The 22268-nt window shown below is 28.6% G+C and overlaps 1 protein-coding gene across 2 annotated transcripts; it reads left to right on the plus strand.

The window, feature by feature from the left end:
- The first annotated feature begins 9666 nt into the window (after positions 1-9666).
- On the plus strand, positions 9667-11187 carry LOC107852017 (gibberellin 2-beta-dioxygenase 1). 2 transcript variants are annotated; one of them, XM_047415514.1, is made up of 3 exons: positions 9667-10183; positions 10264-10627; positions 10720-11187. In XM_047415514.1, the coding sequence occupies exons 1-3, from the start codon at positions 9780-9782 to the stop codon at positions 10966-10968; spliced, it is 1017 nt and encodes a 338-aa protein (XP_047271470.1). In that variant the 5' UTR covers positions 9667-9779; the 3' UTR covers positions 10969-11187. The 2 variants fall into 2 exon arrangements, with proteins under 2 accessions (XP_047271470.1, XP_016552545.2); XM_016697059.2 differs by having other exon boundaries at positions 9668-10183; positions 10279-10627.
- The last annotated feature ends 11081 nt before the right edge of the window (positions 11188-22268 follow it).

The following is a 22268-nucleotide window of genomic DNA, read 5'->3' on the forward strand; positions in this document are numbered from 1 at the left end:
ATTAAAGATTGCAGTTGACTTGAATCCTTAATCTCAGCTAAGTGTCGTACCTCGAAAGATGTACTTAATTTTTTTTTTCCTTAAGTTTATTTTAATTATTTTTAATGTTCATTAATACTTTATTTGATATATTTTTTAAACCTTTATATAACTATAATGCAAGCATTAGCTTATATACATTTTATTTGGTATTATGTTATGCCAAACTTAAACGTGGAATATCATAGTATTAGCAATGTAAGAAATTCTGTGCATGCATTAGTATGGGTAAATCACAATTGCCCCTAAAGAACTTGAAGCAAAGGCTTTAGGCCTCAATTTTTGGAGACCCCATTTTTAGCAATTATAGGTTTATAGTTTTATAGTTTTTTTCTTAGAAAAATATTGAGTATTTTTTAATATTTCAAATTTTATTTTAATGTCATTTTATCTCAAAAAAATTATCACTTTAAGAATTCAAGGCTAAAAGTTACAATTATTTTCAACTTTACCTTCAACATTAAAGAATATTCTTCTTAATAATGCTCAATTATTAAAAAAAAAAAAATAGGAAGAACTTAGTAAACTTCTTCTTATATAGTTTTATTTATTATTTTGCCTAATGAACATGAAAAGAATTAAAATAACAGTTAAAGTGGGACGGAGGGAATAGAAAAGTAAGCAATATTTTAAGAAAATACAAGAAATTAAGTATTATTCTTTAAATGTGTATAGTACTTATAGAGATCCCATAAAAAATGTCTCAAACAAAACTTTCTAAACCTAATATTGATAAAATCTTACGGTCAACAAAGTCTCACGAGAAATTGAATATATTAGGTATATTACCATTTGACACTAAAATTGATAAAATCTTACGATCAACAAAGTCTCGGGTGTGTTTGGTATGAAGGAAAATGTTTTCCATGGAAAATATTTTCCTAGAAAATGTTTTCCTTGAAAACGAGTTATTTCTTACTTATTTTCTTATTTTTGGTTGGTGGATGAAAAATATTTTTCGAAAAATATTTTCTAGTATTTGGTTGGTGAATGAAAAGATATTTTTCAAAAAATACATTTTAGTGTTTAGCTAAAGTATAAAAATACATTTTAGAATCCTTTTTTAAAAAATAAATTAAAAAAAAAAATTAAAGCTTTTCTGGGAAAGGGGTTGGTAGGCGGGTGGGTGGGGTGTCAGAATAGGTAGTAGGGGTGGGGTAAGAAAAAGTTTTAAATTTATTTTGTTAAAAAATATTTAAAAAAATTGGCGTGGGAGAGTAAGAGTGTGGGGTAAGAGAAAAGTTTAAATTTTTTAATAAAATGTAGATATTGTTTTTGGAAGGGGGTTGATAGGGGTAGGGGTGTGGTGGGTGTAGGAGATGGACTAAGAAAAAATTTTGAAATACTTTTTAGAATAATTGAATTTTGGGGGGTGAGGGTAGGGGTGGGGGTTGGGATGGGGGTAGGGGTGGTGTCGGGGTGATAGGATATTGGGTGCGAGGTAGATGATTTTGAGAATTGTATGAACATTTCAACTTTAAAGTGAGGTTGAAAGAGAGTTTTCGAAAATGTTTTCCTTACTTTTTTAAGGGAAGTCATTTTTCTTAGATTTAAAAAAAATAAGTTGGTTTGGAAAATATATTTCAAAACATATAAGTCAATCAACTATAAGAAAACTAGAAAACATTTTTTGAAAAATGTTTTCCTTCATACCAAACACACCTCAAGAGAAATTGAATGAATTAGATATATTATCATTTGAAAAGAAATTATTGAGAGAAGTCCATTATAAAACAATTTTATTCACATCTTTGCATCTAAAGTAGCTATAGAAATAAACTTTAAATAAAAAATAAGGCCTCATTTTGAAGTTTTGTTTTAGGCCACCGAATATATTTAGTTGCCCCTGTCCTTTTCATTCTATTTGTGGATGATATTTTTGAAAACAAATAATTTTCTTAAAATAATAATGCAATGCATGTTTATTTTAATACATCAAATTAAATACATATTTAGAAATAATTTTAAAATAACTAATTCAAATATTATTAATATATTTTATTTAATATTATTCTGATACACTCTATCAAACGATTTCTTATTGTCCCGGGGTTAAACTTAAATTTTCACTAAAATTTTGTTTAATATTGCTAAATCTTTTTCACTTGCACCCAACGCAATTTTTTGAGGTGGCAAATAAGCTTTTTTCTATGTAAGTAATTCTACTGTACTTTTTTTTTAATACTTAGTAGTATTATACTGTCTCTCCCAATAGTATTTTGTTACCTTTTGTCAGAAACACCTGCTCTGGTTCACATGCCTGCACACAAATCCATGTGTATTCTTGGTATACGTAAATGATGGGAGATAATAAAAAAGCATACATTGCATGTGTATAATTGGTGAAATGTAGAAACATACTGTATATCTGGTATCATCTGATAGGTCACACCATTGTTGTCTGTCCAACATGAAATGTTTGGTCAAATTTTGTGAAAGAATTTTCCCAAGTGTTGACTCCAGTCCCCCTAATCAGAGAAAAAGGAACCAAAGTTTATCCCAACATGGACTTTGATAAATTATTTTTGTATATGAAAAGGTGGCTAGATTGAGGGGCATGGCAGATGTTGTCTAGCAAATGTTGTGTACTACTCTCTCTCTTTCATACATAAATAAATTATTAAATTTTGATACATAAATTGAGAAAAAAAAATTTAAAATACAAATTTAACACGATTTTTCATTTTTATCCCCCTCAAAAAAAGCTGATCTTGTAATACCTTTTTAAAAGTTAATTGGTTGTCAAATCATAAGGGTAAATTTTAAAAAAAATTCAATGATTCACTTATTTTAAAACACCAATAAATACCCTAATAATTCACTTATTCTAAAACGGAGGGAGTATTTTCTTCATCACGATTTCTTTTTGAGTTTAATTCAATTCTCAAAAGTTAGCTATAAGAAAGAAAAATTGTCCAAGTATTATAAGGAGTTCAGAACTCTTATATACTATTTATCCAATACTCAAGTTTGAAATATTTACTTACGTCATCATGGCTTTATATTAAGATATCATAAAGGGCGGAAATATCTTTACCTAAGCTAAAATTAGCATTTGGTATGATCAAAAATATTTTCCATGAAAAATATTTTACTAAAAAATAAGTTGATTTTCTACTTATTTTCTCATGTTTAGTTGGTGAGTGAAAAGTATTTTTCGAAAAATACTTTATAGTGTTAGGTCGGTAAGTAGAAAATATTTTCTAGTGTTTGATTGGTGAGTAAAAAAATACTTTTTAGAAAATACTACTAACTGTTAATTAATATATCAGTGTCTCTAACAACTCAATAATTTGTAAGAACAAATTTAAGTATAGCAAATAATATTAATATCGAATACTAAAATATTACAATCACTAAATTTAAGAAATTATTAATTAACAAATATATGAGACACTTTTTAATATTTTGTCAGGACAATATCAAGATACTACAAGCAATAGAAATATAACGGAACGACAATCTTATTCAACCTTATGAAACAAGTTACATCGATGACAAAATGAAATGTGCAATTAGCAAAAGTAAGTTTTCCTCTATGCATATGAAAATAACAATACATTCAACGAACATTGAAAAGGAAAAAATTCGGGTTCACTATCTTTTATTTCAAGTAGTGAAAAATTGAAATAAAGTACAGTGAAAAATACTTTCGAGTAATGTAAATTTTTGATAAATAAGAATTTTTTGAGTCATGTGAATATGAGTGTTGTTGGGATGGGGGTAGAGGCATAAGTCACATTTGTCATTCTCTCTCAAATAGAGAAAAATGAGTTATCTTGAAAATATTTTCCCAATATTTTACTACAACCAAACAAGAAAAAATAGAAAAATATTTTCCAGAAAACATTTTCCATCATACCAAACACACCCATAATGGAAAACATTTTGAATGCACTACTTATGTTGCAAAATCACAACAAAAAATCTTAAAAATTAAATCTATAAATTTTAAATCCACCTTTGCATACATATATTTTTTAGAAACTTTGCTATAGCACAAATATACATTTGCATGTTTGTGACTATTTTTGAGTCATCATCAGTGGGTTAAGGAGCTTTTCGTCTTTAAGTTTATATAATATTAAACAATTTTCACCTCTTGAGTTTGCTTTTAGCCGCTAAACCAAAAATTAATTTCTTCATTACAAGATCTGTTGAGTTATACTTATACCTTTCCTAATTCAGGATTTACCTTATATTAAAGTCCTCGTATCTTATGTTATCCACGCTTCAAAACTATTGTATTAGATCTACTGGGTGTTGAGTCCCACTTATGTAGGTTCATAAGCATTTGATTAGTTTTAATGTCTAGGTGGTATTGGACAATCCTTGTCACTCAAATCTTCATTTCCATTTTTCTTTTGGGTTTTCACTCAGTTTCGGTATCCGCATTGAAGTCTCGACTTTTCAGATCGCGCGCTGCAGGGGCTATTCTGAGCGTAACGCTCCCAACAAGATTTTCTCCATATTCAGGACTCGAATCCGAGATCTCTGATTAACCACTATACGACAACCCATGTTGTTTTCATTTCCATCTTATATGTTCGATCGCAGGCTCCACATCCAAGAGCTAATAATGGACTAATGGAGCATACTTCCCCTAAAATATAGGAACGAGACCAATTATTTACGTACCAAAATTTCAGAATATGGGACCTAACCTAACTTCTCTTCTATCATTTTCAGAATTAACTTTCATTTCAAAAATGATTTTCTCCACTCAACTTCCTTCAAAAGTGACACTCCCTTTCACCTTAAATTCCTCTTTTTTATTCTTTCTTATATGTACACAGCCAAATGGAGGAATGGATTTAGGCAAATATGGTATCTAAATTGATCAAATGGATTTTGAGAAGAAGGATGTTCCACGTTGGTGGCTAACGCCAACCAGTCCGTTGTGTCAGTGTGTGCATGTTGTCTACGAATAATAAGGAGCCACGACTATGGATGGAGCAACCTTAGGCGAAGAATGATCATGTTCACATTTTTCGTCGAAAAATTATTGTGTTAAGAAGAAAATTTGTACACCCTTGTCAAATTTTGGACTCGGCACTAACCGTGACATAGGTACTCCCTCTATTCAATAATAGTTATCTATTATTGATCGATTTGACATATCATCTTCAATAATAGTTGTTCATTATTGACTTGACGCATCATCTTAAAAAATAATAAATAATAAAATGATTTTATTATATCACCTTTTAAAAATAAATTTCATGTTTTGAGAAATATATTAGATAATGAATAGAATTTAATAGAATGAGTAAATAAATAAAACATGGTAAACTGTTCCTTCATTTTTTTTCAAATTGGACAAATTATTGCGGACAAGTAAAGATGGACCGAGGAAATAATAAAGTTTTATGAATCGTCTCCGACAACGTTACGTGGCAGCATGTAAGTTTACTAGGTCCTGTTAGATTTTTAACACGTGTGATTAGTGTCCCAAAGAAAAAAGTTTGCAATAGTGATTTATGAAAATGAAAATAGAGGGAGAAGGGAACATCATTTATGAGATTGAAAAAAACATTGACGTCGATGCTGCATTAATTAAATTCAATCTTGAGTTAGAAAAAATAGGAAACATTGGCAGAAAATGTGAGAAAAAATTGATGAGTGGTGTAATATTGTTTATGGATTAAGTGTACTAAATCTCTTCACTACTTTAGAAATAGAAAAATTATTTTTGATAGACCACTAAATCTTAATTTAAAAATATTTAAAATCAAATACAAGAAGAAAAGTGAGTTGGATTATTGCCATTATTGTTTCCCTTTCGCATGACCTACCATTATATTATCTAAAAATAAGTAAAGTCTAATCCCACGTTAAAGTTTGTTGATAGTTTAATAATTTCATACCAATCATTTGAATAGTCATTTCATACCATGATTGTTCTTGTCAATCAATTTTCTTTTCCAACAATTGTTCTTCATAGCAAAAGACTTTAATATATATTCAATTAGCTTACGGCAAACACAAAATTCTGTTTAAAAAATGATGAGCATGAACGACAAAAATAAAAGTGTTGAAAATAACATAACTAGGAGAATGAAAAAATGTGTTGTTAGACTAGAATTTTTTAAATGATAAATAATTTCGACAAAATAATGTTGCAATTTTTCAGTCAGTTTCTTGATAATGTAAAATTTTAGTTTTTAAAATAAAGAAATTGATCTTTGATTTACACCCTATGAAGGGTTAGTTTCATGAAAGATCGCTAGCTCAACTTTGATTTTATCATGTTGTACTAATCAATAAGCTTTTTTTGTAATTTAAAAATTACTCAACTTTATCTAAGTAACACATGTCTTCTACCGTTTAGTATACTTGAATAATTTTAATTATTTACGGTTATATATACTTGATAAGTAAGATTAGGGGTGTACATAGGTCGGGTTGGTTCGTTTTTTATTTTAAAAAAAATCAATCGTGTCGATTTATTAAAACTATAAATCAAATCAAATCAACATAAAATTGTTTTTTCCGGTTTAGGTTTTAGTCGGTTTTTTCAGATTTTTCAATTTCTTTTATAATATTTAGTTTTTACAATTATATTATGATCAAAAATTAGATCAAATATGTTTTCACTCAAGTGCTAATGAAAAATCATAATTATGAAAAAATGAGGAGCGAAAAACTCTCTTGAAACTAAAAAGTGAGATGAAGAGTGAAAAGTTTAGGTTTTAAGCTTATATTATGTTTTGAATCATTAAGTTAGCAATTAATGGACAAATATTACAACTTAAAGGTCCAAATCTAAATATATCTACATAATTTCAAATTATTGAAACTTACTAAAACTAGTTGAAAAAGTATTTAAAAAGTAGATTATAATTAATATTTTATGTATAAAAAAGTTCGAATATTATATATATATATATATATATATATATTATGTCGGTTTGATTCGGGTTAGGTTTGACTTTTGTTTTTGTCAACACCAAACCAAACCAAGAATGATCGAGTTTTTTTTCTAACGCCAAATCAATCAAACCAAATCATAAGTCGATTTTTTTTTCGGTTTGATTTGATTCGTCGGTTCGGTCTAATTTGACGATTTGATCTGTACACTTCTAAGTAAGATACACTCGAAATATCGATGAGTCAATAGATACATAAATGATATAATATTCGATTCGATGTCACAAACTTTATTAGTACCTTCTAGCCACAATTGGTACATGCATCAATTGCCTTGTAGGGAAATGGTACCCTCTTTTTCTATTCCAATTAATCACGAATGGAATTTATGTGGCAATCGTGACTCAGAAAAGAATAAAAGTACACAAAGAGAAGGAAAAAAGAACTCTTTTTTAGGTCTGATAAATTAATTCGAATTCACATATTGTCTCCCAATAAGGTTTATTCTTTTAGCATGAGTTCATCCCAATACATATATATTATCATTAAAAAAAGATAATAATTCCATCACGATCTATATTGATAACCGCACTTGAACTTATTATCTACAACATTGTCAATTCTAGGTCCACCATCCATTACACACACATGTCATGATACTAAGATTAGAAAGGCAAACCTTTTTGTGCTTTAATCCATATCCTTCTTTCTTTGAACTTGGTTATCCATATTCCAATCCTCCTCTTTATTTATATGCTCAAATTTACTACTTGTCATCGTTTAATCAAGAATGACATGAAAAGTTTAAAGTGCTATTTTTGATACATCTGAGCTGCGCATTTACTATTTGGGGATGGATGGCGCCAGGCAAGGTAAAAAGAAGGATTTTTATCCATTAGTCGAGGAAAGAAGTAGCAAAGGATTGATGAAATTTGAACCCTTCATAAAGTATCTGGAGCGAATATAAGATTTTGGATGGAATTTTTAAAAATTCAATAAATTTTACACTACATATTTAGTATTTTTATCGAAAAATCTACTAAACATATAAGGAATATGGATCGATAACCTAATAACAAAGAAGCCTCTTGACGTAATGACAGAAGTGAAACTCTGCTTAACCTTTGCTTAATTCCTTGACGAGGGTTCAAATTCTTTCGAACACTTATAGTCTTATAATAATTTTTTTATATATAATTTTAAATCTCTAAAAACTAATTAACTTTAGATTATTGTTCGCCTCTAATCAATATCAATCGTGGAATTAACATAAGAAGCTTATTAAGTCAGCTAGCCCTCAACCCCCACTTGGTTTCAATTTTTATGGTATTAGAGTTTTATTTATATTGAATACATTATGACAATATCTTTGACATTATTTTATTCCTAAATATTTCTTCACAAATATGAATGATTCTAACTCATTTACAAATCAAATATAAAGTCTATTTGCTTATGATGACAAAGAAAAGAAAAATATTTAGGCCATTCCTTTCCACTAATTTATAGCAGCCTTTCAATCAAGACTTTGGATAAAGTCTGAAGTATATTCTAATTTTTTCAAACTCCATTTCAGTACAGTCTTTTTATTCATAGTTAGGATAAGATCTAAGTATTTGTTATATTTTTTGACACTATTTTATTATAGTCTTTTCATTCACAGTTAAGATAAGATCTATATATGTTTCATTTTATTTGTAATTCACTTTATTAGGATTTTTCTATCCACAGTAAAATACTTTCTTTATTCCTTTTTGATTAGTGTCTTTTTATTTTCAGAGTTAAATGATATAGTCTTTGATCAATATCTTAAAAATATATTTTTTAAATAAATTAAGAAAAGAAAAATTACACTTCATAATATTTTTCATATAGTTTTAAATATTTAAATTTGAATTTGAATTAATCTAATCTAATTTATCTTTGAAACTTAGTCAAATTGACTTACGAAAAACAAAAAAAGCAATTAAAAAGAAATAAAAAAAGTAAGATTAACTTATATTTTATTCTTCTCCGACACCACTTTATCAGTCTTTCCATCCACACTTAGAATAAGGTCTAAACATATTTTATTCTTTCTACACCCCACTTTATTACAATTTTTCTATCCACGGTCAAATAAGATTGACTTATATTTATTCTTTTTTGATACCACTTTATCACAGTCTCAATCCACGGTTAGAATAAGGTATACTATATACAGTCTCAATCCACGGTTAGAATAAGGTCTACTGTATATTCTTTTTTTTTTTTTTACTTCACTGTATTACATACAGTCTATTCAATCCAAAGTTAGAATAACATTTGTGTATATTCTATGTTATTCTTTCTTTGACTCCATTTATGTTATTATACTTACTATGTTAATTCTTTCTTTGACTTAGAATAAAGGTTTACTATATTCTATTTTTTCTTTGACTTCATTTTATTAGTCTATTTCATTCACGATTAGAATAAAATTTGCGTATATTTTTTTTTTTTTTTTGCGTTTAAGTTTGGTATATCATTGATATATTTTTTTTTATACCATCATGTGATTTTTACATATCATCATGTGATTTTTACATATCATAGCAGGTCTTAAAAATTATCTGATAATGTAAAAAAAAATATATGAACGGTACACCAAACTTTAATTTTTTTTTTTTCCTTTGACTCCATTTACGTCATTAGATTGACCATGTTAGTTGTCCGAACGGATCGGGAATTTTGGGCCCGAAAAGTCCTATAAATAGGAAAGCATAAGTTAATCAGTGTTCCTTACTACACAACTAAGTTCATACAGTTGTAACTACAAAAAAAGATAGTACTTGTCCTTGATAATAACACCCAAAAGTTTGATCTTTTCATTTACTTTTCACCAAACAACAATGGTTGTCTTAACAACACCTTCCATTGATCACTTTCCCATAGTCGACAACTCTTTCATAGACCCCTCATTGTTCAATGATGTTCCAATAATAGACCTCTCTGAACCTGACTCCATCAACCTCATCGTTAAGGCTTGCGAAGAATTCGGATTCTTCAAAGTCATAAACCATGATGTCCCTATGGAATTCATAAGTAAACTCGAATCAGAAGCCAACAAATTCTTCTCTTCTCCCCTCTCTGAGAAACTTAAAGCAGGTCCTGCTGAACCTTTTGGCTATGGCAATAAACAGATTGGACCAAATGGCGATATCGGTTGGGTCGAACACATCCTCGTACCAACAAACTCCGAATTCAATTACCAGAAATTTGCATCTATATCAAGTCTCAATCCAGACAACATTCGGTAAGACATTAAAACAGAGGAAAACAGAGTAAATGTCTGAAATTCTCGATTCATGATATTATATCATTTCTTTGTAACAGTGATTTCTATTGTAGGGCTGCGGTAAATGATTATGTGACAGAGGTGAAGAAAATGGCGTGTGAGGTTCTTGAAATGTTGGCGGAGGGATTAAAGATTCATCAGAGGAATGTATTCAGTAAGCTATTGATGGATGAAAAAAGCGACTCAGTATTCAGGGTGAATCACTACGCGTCGTGTTCAGAGATTGACGAATTCAATGGCAACAATGTGATTGGTTTCGGAGAGCATACAGACCCACAAATCATATCAATATTACGATCCAACAACACCTCCGGCCTTCAAATTTTACTCAAAAATGGCCACTGGATTTCAGTCCCACCTGATCCGATTTCATTTTTCATCAATGTTGGTGACTCATTGCAGGTACACAACAACACTCTATCAAGTTTCGTTTAATATACGTACGAATAATCCATTCAGAACTCATAAACTTAAAATTCTAAATCTGCATGCAGGTGATGACTAACGGGAGGTTTAAGAGTGTGAAGCATAGAGTGTTGACAAACAGTGTGAAATCAAGACTATCAATGATATACTTTGGAGGACCACCATTGAATGAAAAAATAGCACCATTGCCATCACTATTGGAAGGAAAAGACAGCTTGTACAAAGAGTTTACATGGCTTGAGTACAAAAAATCAGCTTACAAATCTAAACTCGCAGATAACAGATTGGTCATGTTTGAGAAAATGGCAAACTCATAGCGATATTTCTTACTACCTAAGAGAGCGGTGGATTCAAAATTTGAAATTTATTAACGTACATATTCAGTAGATTTTTCGATAAACATATAGTATTTGGACTAAAATTATTGAGTTATGCTAGAGCCTTAAGGATAGAGTGATTGGATTTTCCTTAGTTAATCATTCTCTCAAACATATGTAACTACCTGTCTTGTGTTTTACAATATAAGTTAAAATCCATACTCTCGGTATCTTAATTTGTTTGTCATATTTTTCTTTTTAATCGATTAAAAAAGGGTATCTCTTTTTTTTTCTGACAACTCTTTAATTCTAACTTCTTACCGGACATATTTAAGATTATGATATTAAAGTCATTCCCATACTTTAATATGTTTTTAATTTAAGATCATAAAATTCAGATTTTTTTAATTTTATTTTCTTAAACTCCAGCAAAGTCAAATGATGAAAAATAAATTGAAATTGAGGGAGTAATTATCAATAATGTGTACCTCTAAAATCTAAATTTGCTTCTTCTTGAATGCTTTATTTTCTTTTGGTCGTTACTCTCTTTGGATTTGCAGATTTAAGATGGTATAAAGATTTTGACCATCACTGCTTTTTAAAAATTTTATATTGCAATTACTTAATTTTTCTCAATGATTTTGAGACATGAAAAGTCTGTGTATAGCAACCACTGAAATTAAAGAGAGATTTCTTTCAGGATAGGGTTATGACTAGAAACTTATGAACAAGTTTGTGATAGCGTGTACTATCATCAACCAAGTTATATAATCATACTTTACATGATTATTATTATTCCCATTTTATTTTCACAAAAAATAACAAAGAATGATATTCTTGTATTTATGTTTCTCATAACATTAAATGGTACAAGGGTCTATTATAAATAGTATTTCTATTTTCATAATGCCGGAGTAAAATAGTGTATACAATACCCTCTTTAAATTTTACTCGTGAATTATGCTGAATATATTATTATTATTGTGTAATATTAAATAGCATAAAAAATGGAACAAAAAGAACATCACCAATGATTATTTGATATTTACAGCAATTCTTTTGTTTCATTCAATGCAATCAATTAGAATTGACAACTGGTGTACATATTATCAAACAAACTTTTTATGAAAGTGAAGGCTATCCACGATGCCCTCTACGATCAGTTACAATTGAAATGTGAAACACAGTCCAGTGCATTGATTAAGTTTTCGTTATATAGGGCTTCGAAGGAAAAATTGAATTATAAGAATTTATTATACATAATTTTGTCATATAATAAGTTAAAAACAGAAAGAATATTAAACTAAGCCATTTTAACTAAAATTCACCTACTATATATTATATAATTACGATCAATTTTTTTTTATAATTGTAATATTTATTCGAAAATTTTATGGTTGCTATAGAGAGGTGTTGGTATATATGAATACTGACTTTAGTCGTTCAGATCTCATTTAGCTCTTATAAATAAAAATATGTAAAATTAGAAAGAGCATGAATATAAAAAAGGCAAACATTAATAGTATCGCACCTTCGGGTATGGTTGAGTTGGTTTGAGGGGTGACTTCCAAAGCAGAAGTTGCGGTATCGATTCCGCCTAATGCCTCCTCAATCTAGCTCGTCGCACAGAGTTTACCTAGTGCGGTTTACATCTCCTGTGTAGTTTACAAACAATTGCACAGTGAGGGGTTTACCTAGTGCGCACAAGTGCTCACCCGAAGGGCAGAGGCTGTGGCAGAGGTTGTAGCGACTGCGGGTTTTCCTGGAGTTTCCAAAAAAAGAAAAAAAAATATTAGTAGTCTCTTCCTCGTGAAGTTATGAAATTACTGACGTGCACCATTTAAATAAAATTATTTTTCTTTAGATTAGATATTTCTACTTGAAATTTACTATGTGCATGACAATAATGATGGCTAACATAAATATTTTGATATTTTATTTTGTATATAATATATTTCTTACAAAATATTATTACATCATATTTGAGTATGCTGTTAAAAAGGTAATTTTATAAAGAGTGAACCGATATAATAATGTTGCTATAGGTAGAATATCGTTATATAGAAGTAAAATATAATATGAAAAAACGGTTCCGAAGAAAATCAGACAATCATAACAAAAGGTCATTATAACGAGGTGATGTTATGAAGACGCATTACCGTATATATAAACAACAGCTAAAAAGGTCCAATATTACAAGCTTGCTGCCTGTAATTGGAGTTTGATCACTTAAATTCATATAATTACTACGAGGTTCCTATTCGAATTTTGTTACTAAAAAGAATAAAATAATTCACTAATTGAAGCTAAATAGCTCCTAATTTTATCTTAGATGCTTTTTCTTTTGCTTCTTCTAACTTAAATCATTTACTTAGAACATTATGTTAGATTACGTATTTCTACCGTCTCAAAAATAAATGTCGCTTTTACCAAATAAAAATATCCTAAAATAAATGTTGATTTAGGAATTCAAGACATAAATAAAAAATTATTTTCAATTATACTTTTATATTCTTTTCATTCACTTTTACTTGTCATACTTTGACCTTGCAGGTCCATTAAAAAAGTAATTATTGATATAATTATTTTATTATATCATCCTTATTAATTAATATTTAGAGTATTATGTCTTAAAAATAGTTTCGAGAATAAGTAATTAATATTAAAGATAAAAGAAGAAACTTTTTTATCTTTTCTTGACATGTCAAAGTGACAAGTAAAAATAAAAATATATTGTATAAATATGTAAGAAGGAAAAATAAATAATACATTTTAAATTAGCTCATGAGCAATTTGATTACGAAGGAAAAATAAATATACGTTTTAAATTAGCTCATGAGCAATTTGAGCTAAAAATTAGCTCAGTTTGAAATGAACTGAATTGGACAAATTAAAATAAGTTAAATTAAACAAATGAGTGGGTCAAGATCTTTTGGGCTAATTTTGATAATTTAATAGAAAAAATTACCTAAATAAACCACATAAGTTTCTAAACTTTTAAAAATCCTCGAACTTCTAAAAAATTACTTAATTCCCAATATTTTATATCTTTTGATAAAGTTAAGATACAAGTTAAAACCTACAACTAAGAAGTCGATTCTTTACAAAAAATAACTCACTTCTCCTCTCTGTACGCCGCAATTTCTGGTGCGGTTTCTATCCAATTTCTCCATCAAATTCAAAACTTTGAAGTAAGGTAATTTTCCTCCCTAAAATCAGCTTCAATTTTTCTAATTCTTTTTACGTTTTTTTTTTTCAAAAAAATATTTTGCGTCTGAGTTTACAAAGTGAAATTTCAGTGTTTTGATTGAGCAATTTATTCGATTATTCGTTTTTTAGGTTTTATTGTTTGAATTACCATTATGAATAGAGATTTGGGACCTTCTTTTAGTCTTGGGTTTTCTCAATTAGAAAGTATCAAAGAATCTCAATTAGAAAGTATCAAAGAATCTCAAGAAGTTATAAACTTCATTCGCGGAAGTTTTGACTACGAATTTGTTGGCTTTGATGAAAATAGATCAAAGCATAGAAACGATCCTCAAACTATGAAGAAGTTGCGGCAAAAGCATGATAAGAAGGACAAGAAAAAAGAAAGTGATTTTAAAAAAAAGGGGATCCAACCGTCCTGCTAGTAAAGCTCCCGTCAAGAGAAGGAGAATTGTTGAAGCAATTTTCAGAGATGAGCTTCCCAAGGTAATTGCATGTTCAGATCTGTTGAATGTTAGGCCGAGATACATATTTTGGCTTGTATGATGCGTTTAGAAATTCATTGTTTATTTGATTTTTTGTTGCCAATTTATATGTTTCCTGTGTTTTTTATGTTTTATTGAAATTAATATAACAAAAGATAAAGTACGATGTTCTTAGAGTTTTTGTATATATTGTACTGTTTTAATGTAGATTTGTTGCATCTCAACTAATTTTATCATTTTTTTTTTTTTATGGATTGAATTACGTTATTAAGAAAATTCCAACTCATCATCTTAGATTTGTAAGTTAATGCAATTTAAGATTTAAGGATGAAATTAAAGAAGTAGTCGGCCAAGAAGTTTTAGACTTATTTGAGAAGACTATTTTCGGATGTTATCTCAAAACAAATGATGGAATGATGAGGTATTTTCATAATGGATATCCAAAATCTCAAACTATCACATCGTGAAAGTACAATTTTCATTAGTATATGCATCTCGGATTGTATGCTATATATGCAGTATTAAAGTTTATAACATGATGTTTTTTGTCTGACTGCATTAGTTAGATGGATTCTTTCATTAAAAAAGCATGCAAAGAAACTTGTTTCTGTCAATTTTGATTATGTGTTGCAGTATATATGTTGGGTTTTTTATTCTACTCTTATGTTGCATTAGATCCATTATAAAAAAAGATGTATCGTCATATATTAATATGTTTCTTATACAATTGTTGATCTTTCAATTTCCTTCATTTTTCCTTTTAACATTGTTAAAGTAGATTTCCATTAGTATATGCATTACTGATTATGTGATATCTATGATGATGTATTAAAGTTTATAACATGAGGTTGTTACTTTAACTGTACTAGTTAGAAGAATTGTTTTAACCCAAAGATCCTGTAAAAAGAAACTTGTTTCTGTCAAATTTGATGATTTGTTGCGAGGAAAGAACTTTGAGATATTTTTAGCTGACTGTAATTTGTTTTAGATACATAATAACAAAACATGTATCGTTCTATATTAGTATCTATCTTTTTCATTTGTTGCTCTTTCAGCTCCTTGCAATTTTCCTTTAATCACATTAGATACAAAATAATTTAATTTGTATCTAAGTAATAATCATTACAGTTGCCTGCTATAACATATATTCCATTTGATTACAATTTGAACATCATCTGGATGTCATCATGTACTACTTGAGGAAGAAGTACAAGAACAAGAATTTTCCAACCAACAGATGCACTACCATAGATTGTTTTTTCAAAGTGTACATCGATAAAGCTTATGTGAATTACTATAATGTTGACGTTGGTAAAGAACTTGCAACTCAAGAATGGTGGAACATTTAAAGATATAATTATGTTTTGATATATGAGTATATAGGTGTTTTTAATTAAATTAGTGATTGCTATGCAGAAATTTTGGTGTATTTGTAGCTGTCTATGCCGAGTATTTGAGCAAGAAATTAAGCATTCCATCTTCTGGTATTGATGCTCAATACCATCGTCTGAGATATGCTAGTTTTTTGTGCAAGTACGAATCTGAAAAAGCAGAGAATGACTACTTTAGTAAGAATGACGATCCACCAAGGTCAAGTGGCAAGTTCGTACCAAAACAAACAGATTGTATTTTGCATATTCAGTAGTTGTTCATTTGTTTGCTAGTTGGATATTAAAATCATTGATGATGTTATAAACTTTGATGATGTTTTATGATGTTAGTAATGTTTAGATAAACATACATTATGTTTCTTTAATGATTAAAAACTTCTACTTTGTCAACCATTTTAATGCAATGTTAAAGCATTTAAAGATATAATTATGTTTCGATAAACGTTTTTCTTACATTTTATAAAGACAGTGTATCAGTACATATTTTACAATTGTATACATCTAGAATAATGAAACATATAATACAATATAATGATAGAAAGCAACACAACATTGCATTATTATGTATCTGTAATCGTTTTTTGTTCCAACTATGACACGTTGTCTTTAAAGTGCATACCAAATTATAGCAGAATTTGGCTTTCCAAGATATCCCCCAGCCCGACAGGCCAAGGACTAATCCTCCACGGATCTGAGCTCCATTTAAGGGTTTGCCGCTGGCCAATTGGTTGTTGTATGCACAAGGCGGGAATCGAACCCCCGACACTTGCTTAAGCGACCTAGTGAGCTAACCACTAGGCCAACCAAACTTGATTAATTATAGCAGAATTTAATAGATCTAACTCTTAAAACTATTAACATATTAAATTTTACAAGTGATAAAAATTATTTAAACTTGTATCTAAAAATTTATATGAGATACATATTACTAAATTGTATGCGTCTAGTATAAGAAAATATATTTTACTATATAATGATAGTAAGTAACACAACGTTGCATTATTATGTATCTGTAACAGTTTTTTGTTAATCCGAATACATGTTTGTCTATAACCTGCATAACAAAAAGTATAAGATCTTATAGTACCAAATCTTAATAATATTGATAAATTATATTTTATATTAGATACAAATTTGTAAACTTGTGTCTATAAATTTATGGGAGATACATCCTATAAAAATGTTTCTCTTTTCAATCATTTACAATTGCCGAACTACTAATATACAATTTAATAACATTATCTGTTCAATGTATCTTAATTTCTATATGATATGTCACGAAAATGAGCTTATGAAAACATATATAACTAATTAACAAAGGTACGAAAACAATAATTTATTTCGGTAACTGTTTTTTCTTTAAATTCTTAAAAACAACAATATCATCAATTAAAATGTCGAATCAAAGAGTTAAAAAATCCAGCAACAAGCTGAGAAATTATACAACATTATTCATCAGTCAACTACATTGTCACTCCTCTTTTGGAAAGCAGTTACAAGTACGCTTGTTGTGACCTTCATACGCACATCTCCCGCAATAATTATTGCTTGATGTCATTGTTTCATTTGATTTCTTATGCCTGCCTTTCTTTAGTCCAAACACAATCCTCCAAACGGCATCGAAGGACATAGCTGAATCAATGAAAATAAAAATTCAACTTATTTCTTCACTTACTGCCAAAAAACAAATTACTAGATACATTAACTACACAAAGATGTATAACATGTATCTAAATAAAACTTTTATGTTTGTTTTGTATGTTGTTATGGATAAAACTAAAACTAAAAGAGATACATAATTAATCAAAACTATATAAACTCAGATACAAGATGAGCGATATGTATCATTTACATTAAAAATGTATCTCGGCCTTATTAACATAAGGACAAAAAATTACTGTAAAACAATAATGAACCAAACGTTAGATACAAAATTGAATTAACGTAGAGATAATTAACAACAACTGATTCATGAAAAACATATCATACCTTTTCTTGTACGATTTTTTGGCATAAAAATTGTAACGAGACTCAATTTTTTTCGGGTTTCATCAATTTTCAATTCTTCGGCAATTGTCGAAATCAATTTTTCGTAAGTTATATGTTCGTTGATCACGATTTCATCGCTCTTATAGCCAACATAGTTGATTTCGTTAACCCAAACACCGGAATGACGTAACAACACTGAAATATTTATTTCGAATACACAAACAAAATCAACAAATAAAAAAAATGATCAATTGATTGTTTTGAAGAAGTCGTATGAAGTTTTGAAGCTTCAAAACAAATTATGGAAAAGTTTTGGGTTAGAATGGTGGAATAACAAACTAATTACCATAAATCATGGAATTTTATTTTGATATTTACCATAATTAGTTAGCTTAATTGTTGTTTTAATGCTACATTATATGTTACATTCCTTAAAAAGTGTTAGTTAGTTTAATTGAAATATATATCCGTAGTATGTATCTAAGTTAATAAACATGTATCATCAATAGCCAAAAGTTGAAATTTTATGACGTTTTGAAAAAAGTTAAAATTTTTAGTAAATACTAGTAAACATGTCGTTACATATGTAATTTTTACATTTTAATATTCGTCGTCATTCTTTTTTTAGCTGTTTGTCTCGACTTCTTCACTTTCGTTGTTTTTTTTTTTTAAAAAATTACTTTGTAATGTTTTTGTTCGAACTGAAGGATCTATCAACAACAACCTCTCTACCTTATACGAATAAGGTTTACATATATATTATTATCTTCTAGACTTCACCTTATAGAATTACACTGATATATTATTGTTGTTGTAATTTGACAACTCTACATGGGATTAGTATAGAATAGTATTCCAATTCTCTGATGAGAAAGAGTAAGAGTTCTTGCATTTTGGGCTCATTGACCCAACAAGCATGTCATGCCCAAGTAGCCACCAAATACTTGGCCCATTTCATGCATCCCTTACATTTTGGCACATCATTTACTTATGGTTAATTAATAGTGGGCGAGTAGCATAAATTTCGACAATTTAATTACAAATTTTTTTGATATTTGTATAATTATTGAAATCTTGATTTTATTGAGATACGTAATTAGCTCCTGGTACATCCAATGAGGATTCATTTTTTTTCTTTGTAAAAATACATAATTAGCCCTCGATACCTTTTTTTTTTATTTTGAGCCCGCCGAGATACATAATTAGCTCCCCGATACATCAATGAAAATACATAATTAATTGAAATTTTTGTAATTACTTTGTAAGACTAGAAATTTGTGTAAATATGGTTAATTAAGGTGCATGTTTGTTATTTTTCCATTAATATATGTAGTTTCATTTTATTTAATTTTTAAATTATATAAATTAATAAAAATTTAATATAGAAATCGAGTGCAAAATAAGTATTTGCAGTGTCAATAATCTAGTATAAATATCAACCAAATAGATGTGTTTGGTTTGTTTTTTCAGCTTGCCATACTTCTTTTAAATTGCTAAAAAAAATGTGATGTTCTTACAATCTTACATAACACTAGAAAGAGAGAAAAAGAAAAAAGAAAAATAGTCCATTCAATTGGTAATCTAAACCAATCAATTCTTGAATTTCTTTATCTAAAAATTACACTAAAGATACATGATATAATACGTAATAAAAATTGAACTCGATTGACTTCTTTCTATGTATATTTTTTTATATTTCGTTAAAGGTGACACACATATTTTTCTCTTTTTAGTCACTACAATTTTTGGGGTGAGATCTCATAGTATTATTTGTGAAGCATTTCTAGAATATTTTTGCAGAATATGACAGTGCACATGTCTTATTTCTGGCTTTATTTTCATCATGTATACATACCGTCATTAAACCTTTTTAATAATATGAAGAATAAAACTGGTCCTTTTTCTTTCTTTACATAGACGTCGGATCATAAATATTATTCACAATATTTTGAAATGCATTTTACTTTTATTTTAAAATATTCACTTGATCATAAAAATACTTTTAAATTCTAAATATTAACTCAAAAATGTTGTGGTCAAACACAATTCCAACTCCAATTCTATTCTCAAAAATTTTAAAATATCAAATAAAATAAATATATTTTTTATTTTTATGACCAAACGAATCCTTAATTTGTCTTGTGTGAAAGACAAAAGTTTCTCATTAATTTAAAAGAAATTCTCAATTTTTTTATGATTGTTGTAATTAAATTTTACTTAAATCTTTAAAACTAAGAGCATTTGTCTTGGTCTCGAAATGCATGACAAAAATATTACATTTTAAATAGTTTAAGAGCAAAATCGACCCCTTGTTTTTTGTTTTAGGTAGGGATACTTTTGTTCCATTTGACTAGTGGAAGAATATTTTTGAATCATAAATATAAAGATCATGGTATTTTTGACATAAAAATGTGTGGGTTGGTAGTGGGGAGGAATAAATTTGACCTATTTTGAATGGTTCAACAATATTTTTGACCATTTTTCTAAAAAATAAAAAATAAAATGTCACTTTAAACAGATTCAACAAAGGATTGAAGCAAAAAGAACTAAATTAAGTTGATGCAAGAAGCACTTCATGAATTATTTGGCAGATTTATTTAATTGAGTTTGTGGTTGAATTTTTCTTATTGACGGAAAGCTCGTTGTTTTAATTACTCCAATAATTGATTAATTATGAGTTCTATGGTAGATTGAAATTAAAAAGGCAGCGAATTATTAAAATTTAAAATCATTAAAACCGTGAAATAAAGACGAACTGTGGCTACATGAAAAAACCTTGAAAAGAAATTAAAATAAAGCTTAAAAGAAATAATAATGATGAGTGACAATTCCTACAATCTAGAGAGAATGGTAAAATTTCTGGATAGAAGTCCAATACATTGATGCAATGACTTTTCATTTCAGGATAAGTGACATGCATTTGAGTTAAAGTTAAATCAAAGTTAAATTAGAGTTAATTATTGCTTTAAACACACATGTTAATATCACTAATATAGTAGAGTGGCAAACAAAGAAACTCTAAAGAAAATTGCATAAAAGTTAAAAAACAATGGAAATGATAAGTGGCATCTCCTACGATCAAGGGAGAATGGAGAAATTACAGATAGAGGTTAAATGCATTGACACGATAACTCTTCGTTTCATGATAAATGACACGTATTTGATTTATCGTTAAATCAGAATTAATTATCTTTATAGACACACATTGATACCATCTCTAAACCCACTCTTCTAAGATAGTACAATGACCAAATGGAAAAACTTTGAATCAAAATCAAATAAAGTTAATAAGTGACAACTCCTATGACTAAGGAGAATAGAGAAATTACTATATAAAGGCGAAATGCATTGTAGTAGTGATTCTTTATTTTAGGTATAATTAAATTAGAGTTAATTATCTTTAAACACAAATGTTGATGTCATCCTTAAACCCACCCTTTTAATATAGTAGAGCAACCAAATAGAGAAACTTTGAAAAAAATTAAACAAAGACAAATAAAAATTGAAGATAGATAAATGACAGCTCCTACAATCGAGGGGGAGCAGAGAAAATTTAGATAGAGGCCAAATGCATTGACGTGATGCTTCGTTTTACGATAAATAACACGTGTTTGAATTATTATTATTAAATTAGAATTAACCGTCTTTAAATACACATATTGATACCATTCCTAAACCCATGCTAAATGACATGTGTTTGAGTTACCATTAAATCAAAACTAACTGTCTTTAAACACACATATAAAAACACATATCCGAATTATCGTTAAATTTGAATTAGTTATCTTTTTTCGCACAATATCATCCCTTAATCCACTCTTCTAACATAATATAATTTTATTAGAGTTAATTGATCTTTATCTAATCCTAGTATCAAACCTAATCTCATTTATCTTTCTCCTCTATTTTATAAGCATATAAAAAGTTGAAATTCTCTTTGGTATCTTTTCTTTCCCTTTCTTTACCTCTTCACTTCCTAACAAGAAAGTCCTTATTACTAGATCCATTTCATTACCTAGTCATAACCGTCCACGTGGCATCTCTCTTTACATTATTGGAAACTCAAACACACCCAATGGACCCCACTCCATTATTTTAATAACCCTACAAAAATACATCAAAAATAAAAACATCCTTATATCATCCAACGGCTCTGATCTTTGCTAATGTCACCCTGACCCAATTACACCACGCCACATGTGTGAACATAACCAAGTATTGGTTATGA

Source organism: Capsicum annuum, chromosome 7 (genome assembly GCF_002878395.1).
Source record: "Capsicum annuum cultivar UCD-10X-F1 chromosome 7, UCD10Xv1.1, whole genome shotgun sequence".
NCBI classification, from domain to species: domain Eukaryota; kingdom Viridiplantae; phylum Streptophyta; class Magnoliopsida; order Solanales; family Solanaceae; genus Capsicum; species Capsicum annuum.